The following is a 27,744-nucleotide window of genomic DNA, read 5'->3' on the forward strand; positions in this document are numbered from 1 at the left end:
GACAATTTGGAGTCGCCAATTAACCTAGCATGTTTTTGGAATGTGGGAGGAAACCAGTGTACCCAGAGAAAACCCACGCATGCACGGGAAGAACATGCAAACTCCCCACACAGAGGGCCAAGGGTGGAATTGAACCCTGGTCTCCTAGCTGTGAGGTCTGCGCGCTAACCACTCCATCGCCGTGCAGCCCATGAAAAAAATTATAAACTGATAACATTTCTAATTAATTAATTCAATTTGCAAAATGCATACTGATACCAAAGCTGGAACTTTTTAGCAAGTCACATTTGCTCTGTGTTTACTTACATGCAAAAATTAAGCATACAGAGGAACAAGCACTACTGACTAAGAAACATGGTGGAGGCTTAGTTACAGGATGTTCTTAGGTTGCTTTACAGCATTCAGCACGAGGTGGTTTGAATCTGTGCAGGATACAATGAAATCTCAAGACTCCCCCCCATTCAGGGGGCCTTCCAACAAATAACCAGCCCCAGTCTGAATCCTATTGAACACTGTGGGAGGAACATAAAACCTGCCATCTGGAGAAGGCTACCTTCAAGTTTGAAACAGCTGGAGCCGTTGAGAGCCATGAGAGGTGAGCAAAAAATACCTGTCAGGTGCCGAAGTCTCCCTGAGAGTTACAGAAATGTCACAAAATATTAGTTTCTGTTTTGTCAGGGCCAATTTGATCCATTTGTTTTTCAAAATAACTGCCTGTTCAAAACCAACGTCTGATTTTCATGAGTTAATTTTCAGTAATTAGGGCACTGGTCATGGCACTAACAGTGCAAATGCCTTCCTGTTTTTTTTACTCTGGTAAATTTCACGGGTTTTACCCTTCTTAAATGGCTATATTAAAGCAGATCAGCGATTTGATCCACATCTGGAGCCCCCACCTCCTGGGATCTTGCGACCTATGCTGCAGGGGTTAAACATTGCGACTGGACACAAAATCAATCTGCAGTCTCACCTAGATTCTCCATTCTAGATAAAACAGAAACATGCCACTTGCGAGAGAGGAAAGCAAAGTGCGACAGTTATCACAGCCAAACTATGTAGTAATGAAAAAGCTGAAAGCCATTGACAGATAATGTAATCTCCTGCCTTTTTTAATGCAACAATATAACACAGATTCACATTCTGAGCAAACAGTTACAAAGCGCAGTATATCAGACGTATGACAATACAAATCTGATTTTCTGAGCTGACAGGCTAACTCTAACATTTAATCCTTGTTACCGTTTTTATAAATTGCCTACCACACTAGATATGCGTTGATTAATTGATGTTAGATCATCCCTTGCATAATCCCCAGGATAATTCCCATCTGTAGATTAAACCGTTTCTATAATATTTAGGTAACCGTAGTGCCTAGGGACACTAAAAAGGCCAATTCCAAGGGCCCCCCAAAATAGGTAATTTAAAATGTGATTTGTTTTGTCTTGGGGCCCAGAATTCCTGGTGGCACCCATGCATATGCTCTCCTCACCTGGGAATCTGCTGCATTATTAAACAGCAGGCTTTCAAGGGTTAGCCCTGAAAATAGTCGGTGCTCCATTGAAGCATGTGTGGCTAATTTTCCAGGAATGCCATTTCTCTTGTGGTCTGGTTTCTTTTGAGATCAGAGCAGAGCGTAAATAAATGGCACACATAATGTTCTTTCAGTATACACTACGTGTATGATGCATATAGAAATATGGGAGTGGGTGGTCAGTCCACACAGGCACGACATGACCCTTTATGATCGCTCATTCGACAGATGGCACTTGCTGCTTGTGTCCGTGGTCATTGCATTGCAAGTCATGCAACACGCGCACTCAGCCTTCAGAAATGCTACAGAGCATCTCCATGCTTCTTCATTATATTCTTTTACCAGGTTTCCTCAAACCTGGCTGACTTTCAAAGACATACGGACAAGCACATGCATGCCGCACATACTTAGTATTCTGTCAGCCAGGCGCTGATCTTTAGGTGATCCGGCATGCCTGCAGTCTCTACACCACAGGCACCTTGTATCCCAATCAATGCTGCTGAATAAGCACTGTTTGAGCTTTATTATGCACGCTTCACCATCTTCCCACCATTAACACTTTCTGTCCAATAATAGTTGTCCTTGATGTCCTTCATTTTGCATTACTTAAATGTAAGAATATATTTCCTGCAAAAAGATAATAAAAATACTAAATTGGAAAGAGCATTTAATTTGACTTGCCACACAATTGTATTTAGCGATATTGAATATTATTTGTCAACCAACTGAGAAAGACATGTGTACACATGTAACTCGATGAGCGTCCTAACTGATAGTATTAATGCTCTTCTAAGTTTGGGTACTCAGCAATCTCCAACAACATTACAAGGGCGAATGTTGTGATGAGTCAACTTAGATTAAGTTAATTGATATCGAAGAATATCCAACCATTACATTAGTTCAGTGTGAAATAAGGGTGAGTTTCAAAGTCATCCATGACCATGAGGTGATGGTCATGGATGAATGGTACAACAATGAGCAATAGATCCAAAGTACTAATTTGGCACCAGTAACGCTGTGATTATCAGAATATTTTATTGCCATTGTCAGTGAAAATGTTTCACAAACTAGGAATTTTCTTCGCTGCAGTGGTGCAACATGAAACTAGTAAAGACTAAAAAGGCATGTGATCACAGTGTGACCACGCAGTGCAACAGTGCTGATCAGGTTGCTGATTGGTGCCAGTGGAATGTTGGTCCACCCCTCTTCAATGGCTGTGCAAAGTTGCTGGATATTGGAAGGAACACGAACACATTGCCGTTTACGCCGATCGAGAACATCAACCATGAATCAATGGGTGACATTTCTGGTGACAATGCTGGCCGTGCAACAACTGCAATGTTTTCAGCTTCCAGAGTTTGTGTACAAAGATTTCCAACATAGGGCCATGCATTATCATGCTTCAACCATGAGGTGATGGTCATGGATGAATGGCACAACAATGAGCAATAGATCAAAAGTACTAATTTGGCACCAGTATTAGATAATGCTGTACGTAAACGATACCCAACTCTAACCATCCACCACATTGACATCATCAAACTCTAAGGTGAAAACCGGGATATTTGTGAACAGAACACCTCTCCAAAATGCCAAATGGTATCGAATGTGAGCATTTGCCCACTCGAACTAGTTAAAATGACAAACTGCAGTCAATTCACAACCCCGATGAGGCATGACGACATGGAGATGAGCTCCCCTGAGATGGTTACTGACAGTTTGTGCACAATTTGGTTATGCAAACCGATTCTAGAACCTATCCAGGTGGCTGGTCGAAGACAATTTTGGAGGTGAAGATGTTGGGTGTGGCTGTCCTGGGCTGTTGTGGTTACATGCGGCCTGTGATCCAGTTGGATGTACACCGGTCCCTCATTTATTGCAGTTAATTGATTCCAGATCCCACCATGATAAGTACATTTCCACAAAGAGGGATTCAATATTAATAAACTGACTATTTTTGCAGCTAAAGCAAAGAAAACCTGTTTATGACTTTCTAAATATGGTTTTTAACATGATTAAAGCCATGTTGACATGAAATAACACCCTACAGTCACCTTTACACTCCTATTCTTTGTTTACACCAAATTGCTAATGCGCAGGTTATGGGATCCTTGCAGGCTATGGGATCATTCAAAACAGTAAGAAGCTAAAAACGTACCCATTTCACACGGAATGGGAGGAGAACTTTTCTCCATTCAATAATGCCATGGCCAACCACCAAACAGTGCTCATTTATTTTTATTTTTTTGAAAAACTGCAATGAAGTGAGGAAGTGATGTTCCAACCGCATTGTAACGAGGGACGGTTGTGCTGCTTCTGTGAGCATGTTCCTGGTACTGCTTTCGGCAATCAATAAAAAGACTTTGTATAAATTATGGGCTTTGGGTCAGTCTGTTGAATGAAAATGCATTACCTCTATGTCCGAGAACAGAACACAGTGGAAGTGTCCTGTAGCAAAGAAATAAATCACATTTGGATTCATTGGGGAGGTCTGTGATGAATGTTATTAAAACCCACATTAGTGTTAAGTTATCACCAGTTTCTCTTATCTGTGATGCTGAGGGGTGTTAGATGTCCTACTTTTCCCATTGCTTCTGCTGCTTCATCTCTCACCTCACTTTCAAAGCCTGACCTGAAGTTATTTTTAAAACACAATCTGTAGAATTTTAAATAGATGCATTCAAATTATCCGGTTCACAATTCAGATACACGGTATCAATGTCAATATCTTCAACATATTCTTAAAGATTTAGGAGACAATTATACACCAATTTAACAACAGTATGTTCCAACTCTGTTATTCGCCAACAATGTGATCACTCCAAAAGAACGGAGAGGGCACACAGTTTATTCATTCATTCATTCATTCATTTTCTACCGCTTTTCCTCACAAGGGTCGCGGGGGGTGCTGGAGCCTATCCCAGACACAGTTTGTATATTTTTTAAAATATAATTAATTAATAAATAACCTTAGAATACATGGGATGTCAACAAATTTCAGTCCACCATTTTTGTTCTACATCCTTCTAAGTCTTGAAATGGTGCATAAAGCTATTGCAATGAATAATAAATAATGGAACAATTAAGAACCTAATTCTATCCCTAACATAACAGTCCAGTTCATAGATTACTTCAGCCGCGGGTCTTGGGATGATCATCAGCCAAGTGGGGCCCTCTGTGGAGGCATCGTGACAAATGCAGAGTCGTTTTTAACTTCCCAAATGCACCGTGTACCTGAATGAGGCACAGCTGAGCTGAACTGAACTGGCCAATCACAGAGCGAGTGAATACATAATGAGCATTTTCTTTACACACGAATATCCACGAGTATCTGGCTCATCCCTAATTAATATTCCCTGGACGCAAGTGTGTGTTTGTGTGTCTGCGATTAACATGCGTGTAAGGGTAACTTTCAGGGCGAACTGCATCATTCCAGTTAAGGCAATGAATTCCTCCCAAGGCAGCAGCTGTTATTTATGGAGCGGAGCCTGGGAATGTTACTTTTGAGGAAACGTTGACAGTATTCCTCCACATGGAAGCCTCTTTCCTCTGACAGTGTGTGACCTATTCACTCATGCTCCACACCAGATCATACAACAGAAGAGTTTTGCCATCAATCAGCCTCAGTAGATGCCTGATTACATCACTTTGTGCTAAACTGAGAGGAGGAGACGCCTGGAAATCGGACTCCATGGAATTGCTGCTCTGTGCCTTCTTGACTGTGTCAGCAGCTCTGACTGAGTTTTATTTTGCTCCAGTCCACATGGACAGGGCATGGCATGCAGCTAGCTAATTACCTGACAAATACTGGGCCAGACATGGTGGAGGTAAGTGGAGGTGGCTGCATATGTTTGATTTAGCACATATTCCCGGGATATAAAGTATTGACAGAATGTGCATCACCTTCATCCGCCAACAATACGATACTTTTAAAACACGCAAAGTGAGACTCCTGATGTGATGAAATTCATGACGCAATAATGATGATAAATTGACAAAAGTCTCAGCAATAAAGGCTTTTCACATCGCACAAGAACCAAACTGATTAGAAGCGATGCATTGCACTTCTACCATAAATGAAGGCCCGGTCCATGTCCTGTGTGGCCGCTATGAACAGTCAAGTAGACTGAACCATGTGACACACAAAACTATAGAAGAAGAAAGCATGCATGCTTTCTATGACTTGTCTCGACTTATGACAAGTGGAATTACAGTGCATCTGGAAAGTATTCACAGCGCTTCACTTTTTCTACATTTTGTCATGTTACAGCCTCATTCCAAACTGTATTAAATTAATCTCTTACCTCAAAATTCTACACAAAATACTCCATTATGACAATGTGAAAAAAGGTTTTTTTGACATGTTTTGAATTTATTAAAAATAGAAAACAAAAAAAATCACATTTACATAAGTATTCACAGCCTTTGCTTAATACTTTGTTGATCCACCTTTGGAAGCAATTACAGCCTCAAGTATTTTTGAATATGATCCCACAAGTTTAGCACACCTATCTTTAGGCAGTTTTGCCCATTCTTCTTTGCAATAAGTCTCAAGCTCCATCAGGTTGGATGGGAGACGTCTATGCACAGTCATTTTCAGATCTCTCCAGAGATGTTCGATCGGATTCAAGTCTGGACTGAATGTCCTGGAGTGGCTGGGCCACTCCAGGACATTCACGGAGTGGTTCTGAAGCCAATCTTTTGAGATCTTGGCGGTGTGCTTCGGGTCGTTGTCCTGCTGAAAAATGAACCTTCGCCCCAGCCTGAGGTCAAGAGCGCTCTGGAGCAGGTTTTCATCCAGGATATCTCTATATATTGCTGCATTCATTTTTCCTTCTATCCTGACTAGTCTGCCAGTTCCTGCTGCTGAAAAACATCCCCACAGCATGATGCTGCCACCACCATGCTTCACTGTAGGGATGGTATTGGCCTGGTGATGAGCATTCACACCAAAGAGTTCAATCTTTGTCTCATCAGACCAGAGAATTTTGTTTCTCATGGTCTGAGAGTCATTCAGGTGCTTTTTGGCAAATTCCAGACGGGCTGCCATGTTCCTTTTACTAAGGAGTGGCTTTCGTCTGGCCACTCTACCATACAGGCCTGATTGGTGGATTGCTGCAGAGATGGTTGTCCTTCTGGAAGGCTCTCCTCTCTCCACAGAGGAACGCTGGAGCTCTGACAGAGTGACCATCGGGGCCTTGGTCACCTCCCTGACTAAGGCCCTTCTTCCCCGATGGCTCAGTTTAGAAGGCCGGTCAGCTCTAGGAAGAGTCCTGGTGGTTCCAAACGTCTTCCATTTACGAATAATGGAGGCCACTGTGCTCATTGGGACCTTCAAAGCAGCAGAAATTTTTCTGTATCCTTCCCCAGATATGTGCCTCAAGACAATCCTGTCTCGCAGGTCTACAGACAGTTCTTTTGACTTCATGCTTGGTGTTTGTGTTCTGACATGCACAGTCAACTGTGGGACCTTATATAGACAGGTGTGTGCCTTTCCAAATCATGTCCAATCAACTGAATTTACTGCAGGTGGACTCCAATTAAGCTGTAGAAAGATCTCAAGGATGATCAGTGGAAAAAAGATGCACCAGAGCTCAATTTTGAGCTTCATGGCAAAGGCTGTGAATACTTATGTAAATGTGATTTCTTAGTTTTCTATTTTTCTATTTTATTTTATTTTTTATATTTTATATTTTTATATTATTGTCATAATGGAGTATTTTGTGTAGAATTTCGAGGTAAGAGATTAAATTAATACAATTTGGAATGAGGCTGTAACATGACAAAATGTGGAAAAAGTGAAGCGCTGTGAATACTTTCCGGATGCACTGTACGTGTGCGTAGACAAGAAAATACCGGGGAGATGTTGACTGATATGAGTCATGACATTCAAAATATTCAGATTATGCTGGCTTGTCGTCAAAGCTCACTTGTGACGGCGATGGGTCACTGATGTCATCGTTAAAAAAAAACATGTGGATGACTCATCTATACGGAAACAAAACAGAAGACTTTTGAGATTTTCCGACTCTGGAAGCCATTTTCAAAAAACACAATTTCAGGGGACCCAGAATGCCATTTGGATGAGAGGTGAAAGGATAATGGCTAAAAATGGCTTCTGAGTGGACAGCCTGTTAATGAATGCCAGATTTAAATTTGGACATCTTGGAAAACTATGTGGAGGAATCAGATAAGCTTTCACAACCCCAGTGCAGGTAATTTTCCAAAAAATGCAATCTATATTTCTGGAGCGCTCGGGTACCACCACATGGCTCCCACTACACGTTTCCCACCCCAGTGACCAGCTGCTCCTTCCACCTGAAAGCAAGAGGTTTCAATGAGAGGACATAATGTGGAAGGAGGGTGCTTGGCTCTGGTGAAGCTTTACCTGCCAAGAGCTGGTCAGTGATTCAAAGCCTTGTGTAACATGCAAGATGACAAATAAAGAACCTGGTGATTATCTATGTTTGTTTTCTATCATGTTTTCTATTTTTCTATGTGAAATTACAGCGCTATCATAATGAAATCACCAAATCTCTACGTGGTTTTCAAATTCCCCTGAAAACGCCTGTAACATTGCCTTGACGTAATCACATAGAAGCAGAAGTAGTACCAACTGGCAGTTATTCCTTGTGATAATTTGGAGAATGGACCCAAAGAAGACATTTTCTGTGTTTTGAAACAAAGGAAAGGACACCAATGAGTGCAACTGATAAGAATCATTCATTCAAACTGAACAACACTGTTATGAAATATTATTAGCTACTTCATGCAGCAGTTTCGATTAAATGTTCCCCTCATTTTCCTTGCCATAATAATACATGTAATAATATATGTAATGTATTAGTATTAGTATGTAATAATACATACTAATACATGGCTAGGGCTTAAATTAAGATCTTGCGGATGTAAAAAAAAAAAAAAATAGTTGGAAATAAAAATGCACATGTGAGCAACTGTCAGACAAAGAGAAAGATGCTAACTTAGCTCATTAGCTTTCTAAAAGCATGACAAAAATGCCACAAACACAGCACAACTGAAAGACAGTTTTGTTAGATTAGAGTGTAGTCACATATCTTAAGTAAACCATCACTTTATTGCCATATTTAAAACCAAATTAGCTGAAATAAGTTGCCATCTGGCTAGCATGCTGGCTAGCTAGCACTATGATTTGCCAAGCGTGTCTGCCTTCCATTCCTAATTAATCATACATTGACAGTTCCAGTTTTGTATGGAACTGTATTTCTGGAAAGAAATTTCCACCTCACTTTCTTTCACATCTGTGCCCATCTCACAATTACAATTTCCAAAAGGAACAGGTAGAAGAGCAAATTTATGGTTTTAATGCTTCAAATTCCACATGTCCAAAAAACAACAACATAAAAATAGCCATTTTCAAAATTCGCTGTTTGATTAACATTTAGGGCCGCACGGTGATTGAGTGGTTAGCATGTTGGCCACACAGTCAGGAGATCGGGAAGACCTGAGTTCAAATCTCCGTTGGGCATCTCTGTGTGGAGTTTGTATGTTCTCCCCGTGGGTTTTCTCCGGGTACTCTAGTTTCCTCCCACATTCCAAAAACATGCTAGGTTAATTGGCGACTCCAAATTGTCCATAGGTATGAATATGAGTGGTTGTTTGTCTATATGTGCCCTGATTGGCTGTTGACCAGTCCAGGGTGTACCTCGCCTCTCGCCTGAAGGCAGCTGGGATAGGCTCCAGCACGCCCCGCTACCCTGGTGAGGATACGCAGTATATAAAATGGATGGATGATTAACATTTAGTTATTAGTTGCTTTTGTTAGATCATAATGACATCCAGTTGTGATAAAATTCACAAACGGGGAAATTTTTGTACATCTCCCTTGCCTTGTGGGACATTTTTCAATACATTTCCAACAGAATACCCTATTTTCTCAAATTTTCCAGCAAGTACAGGAAGCCCCCTGTTGAAAAGTGGACCAGCATCTGTAAATCTATAATTCTGCCCACCTGCAGGGTTTGGAAAATGGATGTAGCAGTCGAATAAGCAGATTTTCAGCCCTCTCAGGGTCCTAGGCAGTATCTCATAGCTTTCTGTGTGTGTCTATGAATGTGACGTGTTGGTTCCCGCTCTGCCAGCTCGGGGAGTGATGACAAACACGGCCCACAGACCACACAACGGGAGGCAGAAAGGATTGATAATGCTAGAAAATGGCTAATAAAGTCAACTGAGAATAGTGCTGGATCCGACTCCTTGGCTCGATTATTAAATTCACCCTCTTTTTCGTCTAATCTCAGTTCAAGTGCTTCCTCTCATTGTTGCCCTTTCATGCTCCCTAAATGACACAGTGACCTCAAATTGAGCAAGTAAGCCCCCATAATCCTCAGAACAAAGTCATTGCCTTCACTGCCTGACTACATCCATTCCCTGTATCTACATTTTCACCATTGGTATGCAGAACAAGTTGTCACCCTTCCTCACAGGATGGGACTCTTCTTAACTCGTGGCTACTATGACCAACCAAGCCTACTTCACTGTTGTTCCTCTTGGCATCCATCAAGCTTGTATGTTGACCAATGAGCTCAGCTGGGACGCAACATTCCATATTTCTTGCCCACAGATGATTTGGGCAAAGTTTCAGCTACAGCATCTCTCCTGCTATGTTGTCTGTTGCTTGACACAGTGGGGTCTCACCAGAATTGCAAATATATATATTATATTGCCACCTAAATGCAAAGCAGATGTTTGGCCTAACATCGGCTTGTAAGGAGAATCTCTAGGGAATCATGTTGTGTTATCACTAGGTTTGGTATTAACGTTGTGTGCAGTGCTGCTTGTAAAAACATAGCCACACTAAAATGAGCACAAACTCTGCATTTAAAGATGCATAACAGGAATGCTGGCAGACTCTGTTGCCAAATAATACACATGAATGTATTATTTTAACACATACATGGGTAAATATACCCACTGGAGGATGTGAGCTGCATAATGATGAAAGTAAGAGTTCATGAGAGAGGTTGTCAAACCTTTTCAGACACACCTACCCCCTTGGAGGTACTGAACCCCACTCTGAAAAACAGTTGAGAAATATCTCATCTGTGGGAGCAAGCAGGACAGTTTGTTCTGTGTTGAGTTGAATTATGTTGAGTGAAGGCGTCGCTAAAAATAAGCTAGATTAAAAATGAGCTGAAGAATGATAACTAAAAAGAAAAATAACAAAAGAATTCATGTTGATGCCTGAATCTGAGCATTCACGGCATTATCTTTCATAACCGAAGAGGGAGCCTGGAAGCGTACGGCGTGTCCTATTTCCAAAGACATTGTACACAAAATCATCTTGTTATCAAGGGAAAGCAGTAATGCAGTTAGAGTTACGAATTAGTGTAGTTATACATAATTTGCTCTGTCAATTTGATTGTCAAGAAAATTAGTATTATATGGAATAAATGGTGTTACTACTTGAAATCAAAGTATTTTTTATTAATACAAATGATTAATATACACAGACATTTGTATAACAGATGGATTAACATGAAACCAACCATGAAAATAGGTCATACTACATTCTACTGATGAGGACGTACAATAGAGATGTACAATAGAAATATTGAGATTTGGCTTCTTAAATACATTGAACTTACCAACATGGCCAATTTGCAAAATCTAGGGAGGGAAGAATAGAAAAGCATAAATAGTTTCATTTCAGCCTGGGAGATACTTTTAAAATGACACAAGATCTTGTGAGATTAAAAAGTGACACAAAAAATGGCCACTAAGCAAGGGACGATCATAAATGAATAAATTATTCACACAATAAATGAACTCCATCATTTTTGTTTTCTGTCATCCTCATTTTCCCACCTCCAAACAGACAGGAAGAGGATTCACTCTTTGCATTAGTTTCGGCACCTGGGTACATTTGTTCCATAGAACAATGGCATGAACAGAGTGAGCCCTTTTGTCATACACAGAGTCCAGAAGAGTGGCGCCTCGTGAGGAGGAATAAAAGTAAATGTTAGTAAATGTTGCAATCTTTGCAATGTTAAATCTTGTCTCGTCCTCATAGACCCAATCTTGTAAAACATTTTGCCTTATTTGGTATATTTATGTACATGTAGGCCATACAGTCAGGAGATTGGGAACTGGGATTGTGTGGAGTTTGTATGTTCTCCCTGTGCATGCGTGGGTTTTCTCCGGGTAATTCGGTTGCCTCCCACATTCAAAAAAAATACATGCTAGGTTAATTGGCGACACCAAATTACCCGCGACCTTAGTGAGGATAAGCAGTATAGAGAAAAAAAGTGTGCACAATTGTCTTCTAGATGATTTACATTCCAGCAGATTAGTGTTCTAAAATGATGTAGAGTTCTACTTATGAAGGAAAATGTGCGAGACTGCTGAGTGGTGGAAGTAAACATGTTTTGCAAGCAAATTCAAGTCTTGTACAGTATTTACCCCTCTACACCTAATGTCCTTTCGCTTTGCAAAACCACAGCTGGAAAATGTAAACCGATCTCAATGGATAGGCATGAAAAGAAACACACACGCAACACAATGGATCAATAACATCATTAGACAACGTAATGCTATCTCAGCTTTACAGGCCATTGTAAGCTTTTCTAAACCGTCAAGTGTTACTGATCCGTGTGACATGATGGAATAATCAATTTTTATTTGAAGCTCAATGATACAAAAGCAGCATAACAACACGGTCATAGAACAGTTTAGCGATGAAAGACTTTTTGGTCAGCTTAAAAAGCACCATCAAAAATCACCTGATATAATTATTATGATTACAACAATAGAAACAGTAGTAGAACAGGCCCAGGGTGTCCAAAATACAGTCATTTACGGCCTGCAGCTTGTTTTCTTGTCTGTGGCACATTGTAGAAATAAAACTGAACCAAAAAAATGGGAAAAAACAGAGCATGAAGACAAAATGCAACAAGAAGAAGCTGCAATGTCGATACCAATCATAACAAATAATAGCAAGCAGAAAAAGTTTGGACATCCCTAGAAAAGAGTATACAACTTTTTTGCAAAAAATATGAAAAATCAATTTCATGTCATTTATTCTGTTTACCTCCCCAGCCAAAAAGAAAATACAACTGTCAGAAAGAACAGATTTAGCTCACTCCTCCCCCAGGAAAGTACTGTGCACATCAATGAAAAGGAACCTTTAGTGCCAGCAAAAAAAAGGCCCATCAATCTTTTGGCATTTTCGTCAGGATATCATTCTAAAGCTCACGCTTGAGCAATGCCTACACACACCCCGACACCTTCTTTGGTATAATAACACCACCAGGCAATACAAACGGCAAACAGGCAGCATTTGCACAGCACCTTTTTTTTGGTTAATGACAGTGACACTTTCACACATTCCCCTGTCTTGCAGGGAAAGTAAATGAAATATTGAAACATGTTAACTCATTCAATCTCCGACATTTTTCAAAAGACATCCGACCTCCAGTACCGGCCATTTTTGAAGATTTGAACTAATCTTTCCAGGCACATTATGCTCTTGGATTATATGAACATGGAACATAGCAAAAGAAAAATTAGGCTCTCGTCTTTCATCAGAAAAAAATGTTTATTGCTACCTTTTTCCGTTCTTTAGTAGGAACCAGCAAAATATCAGTTTCCAACAAAAAATGGGGGGGGTGGACATGAAAAGATACATTTGACACGGATTTTGCCATAAAAAATTTGCCAAATTGTCTAAACAACTATGCCACAATCAACAACACAAAAAATTGGTTTCACACCAAAATAATTCATTCACAAATACAACAGCGTGAACAATTGACAAGTTTCACACTTGAAACTGAAATGTGTGTGCATGTGTTAAAATTTCCCTCCAATGTAAAACCTTCCGCATCCTTCACTCATCCATGCTTCTTGCTTGCCGTGGAGAGCTTTAAATGGAAAAGATGCATGCTGAGATCTTATCCAATACACTTCTGCCACCTTGTGGACGTTTTTACTGCTTAAAACTGCACTAAAAATGATATGTCTTCTATTGTGCACTTGCATCATTACTTCTTTTTGCTTCTCACGCAAAACAAGATGTATAAATACAGGTGTTGATATTATATGTTGGAAATATATAATTACGGCTGCACGGCGGACAAGTGGTTAGCACGCAGGCCACACAGGTATACCCGAGTTTGCTGCTGTCCTCTAATGTACCAGTATCAGTATCGATTTCAGGATTACAGAGTAAAATCTAGCCTTATTTTGGATAGAAACCTGTTCTGAAAGTGAGCATATAAAAGGGCACTTTTTCATTAGCATCCTTGGATGAATTTACCATCCAGGTTTAAAGTGCCCAAATCTCTGAAACAGCATACATGTGTTTAAGTAAACAAGTACACGCCAGCACAGAAAGGTACGTTACATTATCAGACAGGCTTACAGTAAACGCCAGCAAGGCTACTGTCCGAAATCATGTTTCATATGTAATGGTCTGTGCATGGTATCCAAGTTATCATATTCTACCAAATTAATGGTCTTACAATAAACCTCGGATATATCGGATTCAATTGTTCCCACTGGTTTTGTCCGATATAAGTGAAATCCGTTATATGCGTATACCGGAAAATGTCAGTTTTACGCATATATCGGATTTATATCCGGTATATGCGTAAATCGGATTTTATCCGTTTTATCCGTTAAAAAGGCACTTCCTTGACTATGTTTCCAATGTACCTGGACGCGCAGGCAACGCTGCAAACGCTGCAAATGACGTCGTATAGCAGCCTGTCACGATTCGGCGAATCGGAGCGCCACGATGCGGCCATCCGATATATGAGAGGGAAATGCATTGGAACGGGACTGGAGATTTTGTCCGAAATAGGCGAAATCCGTTATAAAAAAATCCGATATATGCAATGAATTTTTATTGGAAATGCATTACAGAAAAATCGGTTCATTTTTATCTGTCCGTTGTGAGCGAATTTCCGATATATCCGAGTCCGATATATCCCAGGTTTACTGTATATAACATATATATATATATATTTGTATACATAATCAATAATTGTCGTGTCCACTTCCAGTGCAGTCTACAAAGATAGGCAGGGCTTTAATTCAGGAGCTACATAAAAATAACATCAGGGTATCAAAACAAAGTGGCTGTAGACTGTGTGAGAAATGCGATTCTGCCCCCCCTCAATGGGTCATGAGTGGAAAAGTTCAAGTTCCAGTTCTATATACACAGTTTACGGCCAATCACAATAAATATGTCATTGCACAAGGTTGTTGCCATACAAGGAAAGGGAGAGATGCACTTCAGAAAACTGGAATGTGGAAAGAGGGAGTCACTACTACAATGCAATGTCAACCTCATAGCAACCAATTCCATTTATGCCAGTCTTCATAAACCATTAACCGAAAAAAAACGAATTATTTACTATAATTATATCACAATGATGCAATCTGACCGTATGCACAGTTCTGAAACAATAATAGAAATCCTTCATATTTCAAGAAGAAACCAAAGGCCTTCAGTCCAGCTGAGGAAAACATGAGTCAACTTCAAGGAACCTGCAAAGTATGTCTTCTTGCTCAAGCACTTTATACCCTCTCATCATTGGTTGTTCAGCAATGATGCTGGCTTTCACCAAAGCTCGGATGGCAGGTAAAGCAGATAATTTAGCCCAAGCATCCATCATCCATTCAGATATGTTGGCTGCCTCCTAGTCTTGGTGTGTTCGCCATCTCTCATCCAACGCTCCCACGATGCTCGCAATTTCACATTGAACGCCCTGTTTACACCAATGTCTAGTTCTTTTGTTAATCCTCCTGGAATGATGGCAAGCTCTGAATCAATTTGCTTCATTTGTTTTTTCACAGTAGCGCAAAGATGGGCTAATGTTACTTTGCAGCAGCATACCTGTAGTATACCTAACGGTGGAGGTTAAGCAAACGTACTGTATTACGCAATGTTCTGCCAGCGTACGTACTGTACGGATTACGTGTTGTTCTCCGATTGGTTTATCACTGCCAGCGTATGTACTACGTCCCTGTGTCAGCAGGAAATAGTCTGACAGTCAATCAAGCTGAGCGCTTACTCGGTACATGAATGCTGTTGCAGTATGTGTGCATGAATGTGTGTGCGCGTACGTCTCTAAGGAAGCTGCAGCTAAACTGATGGATGCCAAAGAACAAGGCCAGAATGGATGGACGAATCGGGAGGCTATGCCTTTGCCAAGGGGAGGACGAAGTGTCTACGCAGCACTAAGTAGTGATGGAGAAGGATGATGGAATGGAAAAAGACAAAAGAAAAAACAATGCAGTGCAGCTGGTGTACTTGAGCTGATGATTGCAAGGTGAACTGACCTTGAATCAGGTTGATGTATGACATTACAGCTTGGCTGATTGGGTCCACCTTCCACAACAAGCCCTGGCAAGGAAAACACTCCCATCTGAGCCTCCTGTATCTTCTCCCTGAACAAACATCTCTCCCTCTGGAGGTTACGTGATGGGAGAGGGATTCTTGGGTGTGTTGCATTGAGCAATTACATGACAACCAAGTAAAGATGAAGACATTTCACACAGACAACAACAAAACAATCCAAATGCTTGTTTGTTGGTGTAAGCATGCGAGGTTGTGTGTTATATCCGATTAAACCAGTGACCATTGAGCAATCAAAATGGACGAGACCTCACTAGAATCAAAAGAGGCGCTGTTGTGGCATGAAGAAGAGCATGACCTCTGCTACGGACAAAATTATTCAACTGAAAAACACTAAAGGCTCTTCAATACGTGAACTGTTTACGTTTGTCTGCTTTCATGTTGACATGCTAATATTTCTCTCTCAAATCCCAAAGTTGTAGATACTTCATTTTGTGTTGTTGCATTTACATAAAAAAAATATCAGTCCATGAAGTGATGAGAGCAAAGAGCAATGATCATAAGGTAGGTCTTTAGCTCCACAGAAAATGAAAAATCATCCGATTGCTCCCTTACTCCATTTTTTCATCTGAACAAATGCCAAAAAGCGGTCATACAAGGACTTCCTAAATCTGTGTTGTGAGAATTCAAAAGATCTTGTGGCAATATCCTGACATTCTCATACCCGACCCTGGCATAACATTTAAACCAGGGATATAAAAAGAAAACACCAACCTCAGGATACGGCATTTACTCATCATCATAAGAGTAATAAGCCATGATGTACGTAAATAAAGTCCTGCTCACAGTAAATAAGTAGTAAAATCACAATTATAATGCTTCTTCTGCGTTGTGTTTGTATTTTAGTTCAATTCATTTAGTTACATAATTTTACTCTACTTTATATACTTTTTTGTTTTTTAAACTTGACTACTGCACTGAAAAGAGAAGCTCTCCAATTTCGTTGTACATCTTGTATAATGACAATAAAGGCCATTCCATTCCATTCCATTGTGCTTAAAATGCTTAATGTAGGCCATGAATAAGTACAATTTGCTTACATACACATTTTCCTTACCAATAACAGGAATTGAACCAGGAAACAGTAATCATTCATACTCAAAGACGTATTCATATGTTTTTTTCAACCTGACCGCTTGCTTCCAAAGACGTATTGATACATCTTTTATGGTTTTTTTTTGCGCCACAGGCAAAAAGAGGTGATGATATAACCACACAATAGAAGAGAGCATGTTTGGTGCATTTTTAAGCCAGAAAAACAGCCACAAAGTGGCAGATGTGCCTTTTATAAGAACTCAGCCTGTAATTTTGCCAGAGAAAATGCAGTTGCTGCACAGCAGCCAGGAAGTGAAAAGACACAGAGTCTTGTGGCATCTTGTAGACATTAAGGGGAAACGTGAATGCATTCACATGCTAAATATATTTTGGCTAAATTTATATGGCTAAATCTGTGTCAAAGTCATGCTTGAAATTTATCTTTTCACAAACATCTTTTCTCCTTTTTTTTTGTTGAGAACTGATATTTAGCTGAATCTTACCTAATTTCTACTGCTGATTATTAAAGAACAGAAAAGAGTCTATCCTTTCTTTTGGTATATACCATGTCTATATTCTGTGTGTCTTGAATGATCAGTCGAAAAAAGGGCTGGCTTTTGAAAAATGCCTGGGATTTAATTAATTAATTAGGCATTGGTCTGGAATCGACTGCTTGTATCAGAATAGATCTAGATATAATTCAAAACTTGCTTTTTTGCTCGTATTGACCCAATATCCGATGTCAATATCAGATCAGGATATTATCTAGACTGAAAAGAATGATCAATAATATATATTTCCCCCCAATTTGTCAAGTAAGGAAATGTCGTAAAATGGGCATCTGGGTGTAAAATTTAACATACCACACATGAGTAATTTGACTTTGCTAACACATCAGCAGTGTACTAAATGTAAACTTTGCTGGTGAAATATTTCAAGTACTTTCTGCTTATGCAAACATGGTCCGTTGATGATGTCATTTTCCAAAACGTTAAGTTTTTTTTCAAATATTTGCATGTTCAAGCTCCCCAATGCCATTGGTGTGAAAACAAGGCGCCAGAGACAGCGTTTATGTCCATTTCCACTTAAAAACTTGTGTAACAGGCCCATGAAGGGGTAGGTTGGGTGACATAAGACTTCTCCACTTCCCAACAGGAGATGAAAACATTTCCTCTGTTCCCATTCACCAACCATTCCTAATGCCTCTGTGGACAGTCCACTGCAGTCAAATGTAAACACAGGTTGAAGGCAGCCCGTTCACATTTCTCATTGTACAACCACACCCACCCTCCCTGCCTTCTACATTTCATAGCCCAGTGACATAAAATACACACATGCACAAATGCAAATAAGGCACATTAAACATACGCTCCCCTCCCTCGAGCACAAACCTCCCACTGTACGAGAAGATGAGCTAATGTGCTCCACAGCAGAAGCACCGTAAGCACTCAAGGAAGAAATATTCTGTTCTCACCATAAAATTTTTATCCAACGCAAACTGGTTTGTGGACCAAGGGCTTACTTACCTTGTCAAAAAGAATATGCACTCTTGCCCTTGAGTTCATCTTTGCAATATAATGCATTTGCGTGCTTGGTTGCATACAAACAAGCTCATGTGCGCAGATACCAAATACAAAGAGTTGTGATCTGATCATACAGTTGAGATAAAGTGTAATTGCAGTGAGGCAGAATACTGATATACAAAAGTCTCCTGAGAATATTACATTAAGTGTGTTGATAAAAGTAAATGTAAAGCAAACTGACCTAGGTTTTTTCATTCTAGGAGTCAAAAAAGAGTTCCAAAAGAGTTCAGCCTCATGTACAATAGCCAGACTCGCATGACAAGAAATATTGTGTTTATGTGTTTAATCTCGTCTCCACAGTAGTCCTTCGCCACTTCATGGTCCAAACATCGTGCCCTCACTCTCACGGTTTTTCAAACATTTATTAATATATAAATGATTGCCATTTCATGAATGACTACGGCCTTGTCCAAAAAATATTTGAGCTCATTTCTTTTTTACATATCCAGACTTGATCGCCTGAACAACAGGCTATTATTGCAGGTTTGAATTATCCCACAACAGGCACAATAATAACATAGTAAGTTTAATCAGAATCAGAACACCGGCTACTGCTGCGGCCATAATCCGGCTAAAACTCAATTCTGAACTTCCGAAATCACTTCCTGTCCAGTCGTACATCCAAAAGTACCCCAAAGTCAACACACTAGCATTGTTTCAATAAACCTGTGAATTGTCTGTGCAATTTGAGGGCCATTGGTAGTGTGGAGGTTTCACTCAAAGTTGACTGGATTGTGATGTGGCTGTGATGATGCATGTTCTGAATCCTTCATTCATATTCTGATCAGGATAAGCCAACTATGGGCAACAGATGGGGTACACCCTAGACTTGTCACCACATGGCACATATAGACAACAATCGGCACTCACATTTACACAGATGCACAATTTTGAGTCTCCATTTAACGTAAAATCAATGTTTTTGAACTGTGGGAAAAGTACCTGTAGAAAACCTACAGATGTCCAAGCAGATATTCCAACCCAGTATCCCACAAGCTGTGTGGCAGACGTGCTAACCACACTTGCTCCATCCTGCTGAGCGTGCCCTTAATCAATCATTGAGCCCGGGGAATCCTGGCATCTTGGAAATATACCCGCCCCATCAAGAAAGGTAGGGGAAAAAATGCTCAAAAGGTATTTTCGAGCAGTCAGCTGACCTAATTTTTTTGGTACACAACATAAGTGGGGCAAAAAAGACCTAGACAGAGTTTAATAATGCATTGGGCAGTTCCTAACCCAATTATAAGAGTATCAGGAATCTCCTTAGAATCTGGCTCCTTCTCTTTGCTACTAATTTGACCAAATCTTTTGACATGGTTGTTTAAGAACATAGGGGCTGCTTGCTGCACCAATAAAACATACTAGCAACTGTAACAGTTTTCTAATAGAAATGTATGACAGAGATTAGCCATGTAGTATATAATAATGTAATAAAAATGATCCCTTAAGATTATTCAGTAGTTGCTTCAGCGCAACTATTTTTAAAGTGTGAGCTCCCTTAGAAGAACCAGAATACTTCAGATGCACAGCAGCCTGATAAAAATATTTTTAAAACACATATTTCGATTTGATTGTTTTCAGGCAAAATTATTATTTTTTTTGGGACAACAAAACTAAAAAAAAAAACTTTTTCATGGGAATATGGACAGAGCCATATCCATACCATATGCTACCAAGTGTGTTTTTTTTAGTTACAGCCAGCGTTTTACAACCCAAGTTGTTTTTTGTTATGAGAAACTGTCTCCATATGATGGCACAGATTGCTTCAGATCCACAACAGTAAATCAAAAACAGTGACGCCCCGGTGGAGCGCTTTGCTTTGAACACAGCAACTACATTTCAATAGAGTTCTCCTGTTAATGAGATTTACAAAGGAGTTGCTGTGATATATACGACCTGCACACTAATCACTTGTAAACGGATCATTACAGCAACTGTAACTGGATGTTAAAACAGATACATTTTATAATAGCTGCAAGATTCACTAAAAAAAAGATATATCCCAAAATAATGTTATTCAGGCAATAATGGCCTCCAGTTATCTAAATTGTGCAATCACCTAGTGAACGCCCCGGAGTGCCAAGGAGCCCTTTTATGGACTTTTGTATAGGACTCATGTGGCGTACATGTCAACGATATCTGTAATGAATTTCAATTTTTTTTCTATTAAAACCCGCATGCAAACAAAGACACTAACCTGTGGAGACAGGGCAGTGGGAGGCTGAGTAAATATTGTGGAGTGGGCTGCTGACCGGAGGCCATGTGCTCTTCTGACAGTCTGCCGAGTGAACGGAGCCGACAGTACTTCCTGCTGATGAGAAGACACACAAGTTCAAACAACAAGTTAGGGGACATTGTCATCAGCTCAAAGTGGAAATGAAGTGGCTGTGATGTAGCACAGCGAAACAGCAGCAGGGCTTACAGTACCTTCTTAAAAAGAGCACTGAAAAGAGGATTAAGATAATGAAGCATGAAAGTGGGAGCTGTTCTCATCACAGACTTCTGCAGTTTACTTTTTGCTGTTATGAAATACAGAATGTGCTTGCAAATGTCTGCGAGACATGATCAAATTCAAATTCAGCGCAAACTAATGTGTATGTCCTGTCCTGGTTAGCATATGTAGATTAGACCAGTGAGACCACTGAGCCACTCCCAGATGACAAAGCCCTTCACCGTCTGTTTAAGGGTGATTGCTGGCGCAGACTCATTTAGGCAACTTGAAGCCACGATCTTGTTCTTGTTCACGACACACATCTCATGACTATAGGTGATGGTTTCATTTCATTTCATTCAATCATTTTCTACCTCTTATCCTCGAGGGTCGCGGGGGTGCTGGAGCCTATCCCAGCTGTTTTTGGGCGAGGGGCGGGGTAAACCAATCACAGGGCACATATAGCAAACAACCATACACACTCACATTCATACCGATGGACAATTTGGAGTCACCAATTAACCTAGAATGTTTTTTTGGAATGTGGGAGGAAACGGGAGTACCCGGAGAAAACCCACGCATGCACGAGGGGAACTCCACACAGAGATGGCCGAGGGTGGAATCAAACTCGGGTCTCCTAGCTGTGTGGCATGCGTGCTAACCACTCGGCTGCAACATTACTGCATACACTGTGATGATCCTGATGATCCTGATTCCAACCTTCTCTCACTCTTGATCAGGACCCAGAGATACTTGACCTACTCCACCTTGGCGAAAAAGAGCAGCGTTGGCGGACGCCAAAGTTCACCAGAAACAGGCTTGACACTAATTTATATTAGAGATGTTGATATGCTTAGGAGGGTGCCGCTGTTCTTGTAAGCAACCGGAAAAGCACTTAACTACTATTTGTTACTTGAACTTATTTGTTTCAAATGACCAACACACCAGCAATTCTATGAAACAGGGAATCTATCAGACTGGAAGCCAGTATTTGAGGAAATATAGAAGAACAATAGCTTGTAATAACACATGACATATTATTGACCATTAAAGTAGGTGATCCGGACTCTCCATGGCAATGACAGGGAAGTTAGTCTCCTTGTTACAAGTCAATGTACCATTAAAATGATTTCAAATTTATCTCAAAACATCATACAGGTTTTCATGGCCAACTAATCTCTGGGCTGCAGGAGTAAAACGATGCACGACAGACAGCCTTTCAGACATAAGCAAAACCACTGATCCAGCGAGCCACCTGACTTCATGTGAATCAATGGTAATCACCCTGCGTACATATGAAAGGAGGCTGACACAGATTATGTCATAACATGTCTATTGTGTCGTTTAACATCAACTAAGACTATAGCAGTGTCCCGCATCAAAGTAAACATAAGTGCAATCAGAGGTTCAGGAAGCTATAAAACTGGTGAGAATTGATAAATGCCAATAACTGGAAATAAGGGCTGTTAGTCCTTGAAATAATATGAGGTAGGCAGTTCATAAAAAGACTTCCCAGTATTAATAACCGATATACAGCAGTAGTAGGATTTGCAAAACAAACTGAAGCTACTTTGTTAGTCCCCGACAAGGCTAATTCAATGCCTGACCACACTCCCGGTACCACAGAGGGCTGCACTAAAGCTCACCATTAAGATAAGCAGTGAACCTTGGTACTATGATCGAGTGTTGCTGCAGGATTATTGCGTCTACCTTATCTATTCCAAGTCAGGCATACCGCATGAACCCATACGAGGGGTGTGCCTTCAAGACTCCAGTGACTCCAAAGTGCTTCCGAGTACTGTATTATTAACAACTTAATAACACTTTACTGTGAGATGATGAACCTCAGGTAATCATATCAGGTCATTGTGATTCAAGGCAAGCAATGAAGTTGCAAAGTACAATGGTGCAGTATACGACCATATAGTATACCAGCAGCAGAGTATTAAATGTGGCCTATCTGCACCATCAGGCCTGTTGGTCAGTGAAGGGAGCCCCCCCGTCCCCATCACTGATGACTGTCAGAGAACAGAAGCTTTTTTTTCCTAACTGCCGTGGCTTCCTGTCGCTCAGAGACAGCTCTGCTCGTGTACATGCACGTCAACAATCTCAGGCTCCAAGAAACACAAGTACTGGTCTCCTGCAGATGCCCAGAGCTAATACTCAACATGATGAGACCGCATTTCAGTATTATGCTGCCAAATCTGGAAGTCTACCAGAAGATGTGCGACAATGCTCAACTTTGGCAATGTTCACATCCAACAAAGTGTTTTATCTGCACTGTACACTTTATTTTTTTTTTTGTTTTATGGAATCATTTATTGAATTTTATGTGATGGTTTTTGAATGATTTTATGTTGTATTTAATGATTTTATGAAGGGATTTTACCCACTACCATTTACCATACAACAATACCATTTTATACTAATTGAAGACGCAAGGCATGTTGGGTCTGTCAGCATGCTTTAATGCTGTCCCCTGTAATGCACGTTAATGAATAAAAAATATATAATATAATAAATATACAATATTTTAAAATAAAATTGTATTGTTTTGCATGCAAATTAGTGCATAATTTGTGTGGTTCAGTTACATTGTGTGGTCTATGTTGTGTTATTTTTGATGGCATTATGAATTAGGTAGGATTTGGGTAGATAAGCTCTTATTGGTTTGTAAAGTGTCATTAAGGCTGCAAATATCAAGCTTTGGAAAAATCACAGCGTATAAAGAACACCTCCTCTAGCATATTGAAGTTTGCCTCTGACTACTTTTTATGCAACTCAAGTTTTATCAATGTAGGGCAAATGAGATGGGTTTAATGACGCAACTATGGAGGTTATGGGCACAATAGTGGGGTCATGTACGGTGAATGTGAATATGCAAAGATCCACTGTTCCGCACGACTTCCATTCATAGATTGCGGTACAAGTATTTTAGTGAAAGTTGAAACTTATACCCACTGTAAACCTCAATTAACTCCTGCATCACTCACTGTACTCAGAACACATGAAGGACATCTAAAATATAGTAATAAAAACAGGAATGCAAGAATTCAACGAAAGATCATTTCATCCCTGTGGTTGTCTTGCAGGTACACTACCGCTCAAAAGTTTGGGATCACTTGGAAATTTTTTGGGCCAGTCTGAGATATGTTTTTTCTTGGCAGTCCTGCCGTGACGTCCAGCATCCTGAAGTCGCCGCTTCACTGTTGATACTGACACTGGTGGTTGACGGGTACTATTTAGTGCAGCTGCCAGGTGACGACCTAAACTACACACTCTCAGATATTTGTCTTCTTGCACAGTTGTGTATCGGGGCCTCCCACTCCTTTTTCTGTCCTTGTTAGACCCAGTTTGTGCTGCTGTCTGAAGGGAATAGTAAGAGACTAAGTAAGATATTTTAGTTTTAGTTTAGATTTTTTAGATGGGTTTTCTAATAATCTATTAGCCTTATAAAATGATTAACTTGGATTAGCAGCCATACCAGGAGATTGATGCAGAGGACTGACAGTTGTTGAAAGTAGGCCTCTATGCAAAAATGTAGATGTTCTTTGAAATTTTATTTTAATTGTTTGTGAAATTCATAAAAATGTTTGTGAAATGCATGAAAATGTGTTTTTGAGAAAATTGCAAGTGATCCCAAACTTTTGAACCTTTGAGTGTATGTCTTTGGAGACATAAATAAGTGTACTGATGCTGTATGTAGGGCTGATATGATTAATCCCATGTTATGCACAATTAACTAATTCATCACCAAAGAAAGAAAACGTTTTATTTATTTTTTTAATCATTATATAATTAGGGCTCTTTGTTTGTTTTGGCGTTTCCTGATTACGGAGTCGCCACAGCGGATCAAAGATCAGCATACTGATTTTTGGCTTAAGCCCTTCCTGACGAATACCGTTGATGCTTACCAGTGGAGATTCGAACATGCACTCCTAAGTGCAGAACACTAATCACTACACCACGGCGGGCTTGTATAATCAGGGCCGTCAATCGATTAATATATTTAATCGCAATAATCACATTTTGTCCATAGTTAACACAGATAAATTCATTTTATATATAACAAGCTTACTTTTGAAGGATAATTTTAAAGTTCTTAATACATCTATCAACACGGGACTATTTTCTTTAAGCATAATTTAGTTTGTAATTTTTTTTTTTTTTTTTTAAACACAAAATGGACCTAAATGTATTTTTTAAAAAAAAACTATGTACAGGTAGACATTAGTAATGTAAACTGTCCATCTCTCAAATATTCTCAAATTCCCAGGTAATCTCATGAAATATGATGGTCACCAACTAAGTGAAATACATGATGTGACGGGGAGTTTACAATGCCAAAACATAGTGAACAGAGCATGTAGGAAACATGGCTCAAGACTCCATAAGACATCTGATAAAAGTCTGGCATCCAACAGATCCAATCTGGCCAGTGCAGGTAAATGCTGCCAAGGGCTAGTTTCAGACTAATGAATAGAAATATTATTTAAGGACAATTGCCGGTCAATGAAAAGCTGTCAATAAAGATCGGCATTGTCTGTGATAGCAAACGATAGTTGGCATATTGAGAACCCACATAGCATTTTTTTTTTATTTTAGTGTAAAAGTTCCAAATGACAACGAACTAAAGAAATGATGTGATGTGCTTTCACATCTGATCATCTCGTTTTCTTATCTTTGTCTCAGTTCTCCTTGCATTGCTCATTCACCATCCCCGCCTTAGTAAAAGAATGGCAGTCAGCCTGAGGGAGATGGGGGAAACATTGCGGGAGGCAAGAATCAGGGAAAGAAGCAGGCTGAATGAATGAACAGTGGAAGATGAAATAGGAAAGGGAGAATTAAATGAAATTTCCAACACATTAAGCACATATAGTTAACCAGTGGCTAGCCATGCAGGGTAAAAAGTGTGGTCAACTGCTGAGACCGCAAGCAATGAAAGGGCTTTTGGAGCAAAGGAGAATTGATCGGGTCAGAGGGGCTTCCCTGAAACTTAACTGATGACAAGCTGGAGCTCAAGGATATAAAACAGCTTGCTCAGGGAAACCAGGGGTTCGAGATTGAACCGTAAATCCAGATTTCCTTCCCAATGAACTACAATACAATTTTTTGAAAAGCAAGCAGATATAGTAATTTGCATTTGCAGAGGCACTTCCCAGAAAGATGGCAGAAATTCTCACTTACACAGCATTGCTCTCTACTGCATTTCACTTGCTTTTCAGTTTTCACATATGAGACAGCAGAAACTGCTACTTTCGTTTTTGGAAGACAAACAGCTGCTCCTTGCTAGCCACTGCCAATGCAAATGAAACATAATAGACCTTTGTAAAAAGTTGGGAATACACTGTGGAATTTTAGGTTTAACACATCACCAGCAAATCACCTGTAACAGAAAGCTTGCAATTCAGAGTATGGATCCATGGTTGCAGGACAACCGCGACTGCTCACACTGTACGCTCAATCTGTGTGTCACAATAAACCAAGGAGAAGACATTTTAGCTCTCTCGGGACATGGAATGTTAATGCTAAAATAATGCTAAAAAGATAAGATGCTTCTGTTATCACTTTTCTAAAATAGACAGACACATACAATATACAATAGACTTTATACTGTATACCTTCAGCCTCTTTGCAAGGGTATAGTGATAGGTGATAGACTCTCCTTCAACACCAGAAATTAAACAGATCATCATACAATCGGTCACATCATCGATGTGAAAACTCAAAAACACTTGAAAGAGGCTTACTTTCCAAAGTGTGTGACCAGCTAAATCAGTGGCGGAGCAACAGGTCACTCTGTGGCCACCCCATGACCATCTAGACATTTCAGGTATCAACTTATTGCCACCCCTATGTGAGTAATCGTCTCACCTTGGCCATCCCAATGAAAATGTCTGGCTCCACAACTGAGCTTAATGTAATACATCACATGTTCCCAGCAAACACAATATAGAGTATTTTCCCTTCTTCTTCTTTCTCCTTGGGCTTTTCCCTTCAGGGGTCGCAGCAGCAAATCAACCGCCTCCATCCAACCCGGTCTCTCTCACACCAACTGCCCTCATGTCCTCCTTCACTACATCCATAAACCTCCTCTTTGGTCTTCCTCTGCGCCTCCTACGTGGCAGCATCCTTCTACCAATATATTCACAATCTCTCCTCTGGACACGTCCCAACCATCTCAGACTGGTCTCTCTGACTTTATCTCCAAGGCCTCTAACATATAATGTCCCTCTGATGTACTCGTTCCTGATCTTATCCATCCTGGTCACTTCCAATGAGAACCTCAACATCCTCATCTCTGCTACCTCCATTTCTGCTTCCTGTCTTTTCCTCAGTGGCACTGTCTCTAGGCCAAACAACATGGCTGGTCTCACCACAGTCTTTTTCACCTTCCCATTCATTTTAGCTGAAACTCTATTGGCGCTAAGGTCTGTATGTGTGCACACATTACAAATGTATATGTCATGTATGAGCATAATGTGTTTTATAGTGCGCCCCCACACACACACACCTCCCAGGGCCCCCTGCCCGGTTGCACCTCCAGGGTGTTAACATATGGTAAAAATATGGTAACAAGATATGGTAACAATCCCTGTCATATTGATATATCGAATGTGATGTGTAAGTAGTGGGCATTGAAAGTTGGCAAAGGGAAGGTCGGATGATGCTGTGAGAAATCTACAAACAAGCCAGAAAAGACGAGGGCTTCACAGTCAACTCTCTGCCTTCAGAAGTTATCGCTGAAACAAACATGGAAACA

The 27,744-nt window shown here is 40.2% G+C and overlaps 1 protein-coding gene across 5 annotated transcripts in view; it reads right to left on the reverse strand.

The window, feature by feature from the left end:
• Positions 1 to 27,744, reverse strand: part of mcu (mitochondrial calcium uniporter) — a 64,375-nt gene that overhangs the window by 16,487 nt on the left and 20,144 nt on the right. Inside the window, exons 2-3 of one of the 5 annotated variants that reach the window (XM_058058170.1) lie at positions 20,748 to 20,861; positions 11,158 to 11,179 (exon numbers count right to left, since the gene is read on the reverse strand). In XM_058058170.1, the coding sequence (XP_057914153.1) occupies positions 11,158 to 11,179; positions 20,748 to 20,812 (87 nt within the window). In that variant the 5' untranslated portion in view covers positions 20,813 to 20,861. Of the gene's footprint in view, positions 1 to 11,157; positions 11,180 to 15,856; positions 16,376 to 20,747; positions 20,862 to 27,744 lie in introns of those variants that run through there. The other 4 variants (XM_058058171.1, XM_058058169.1, XM_058058168.1 and 1 more) reach the window with 4 other exon arrangements.

Source organism: Doryrhamphus excisus, chromosome 20 (assembly GCF_030265055.1).
Source record: "Doryrhamphus excisus isolate RoL2022-K1 chromosome 20, RoL_Dexc_1.0, whole genome shotgun sequence".
NCBI classification, from domain to species: Eukaryota; Metazoa; Chordata; class Actinopteri; order Syngnathiformes; family Syngnathidae; genus Doryrhamphus; species Doryrhamphus excisus.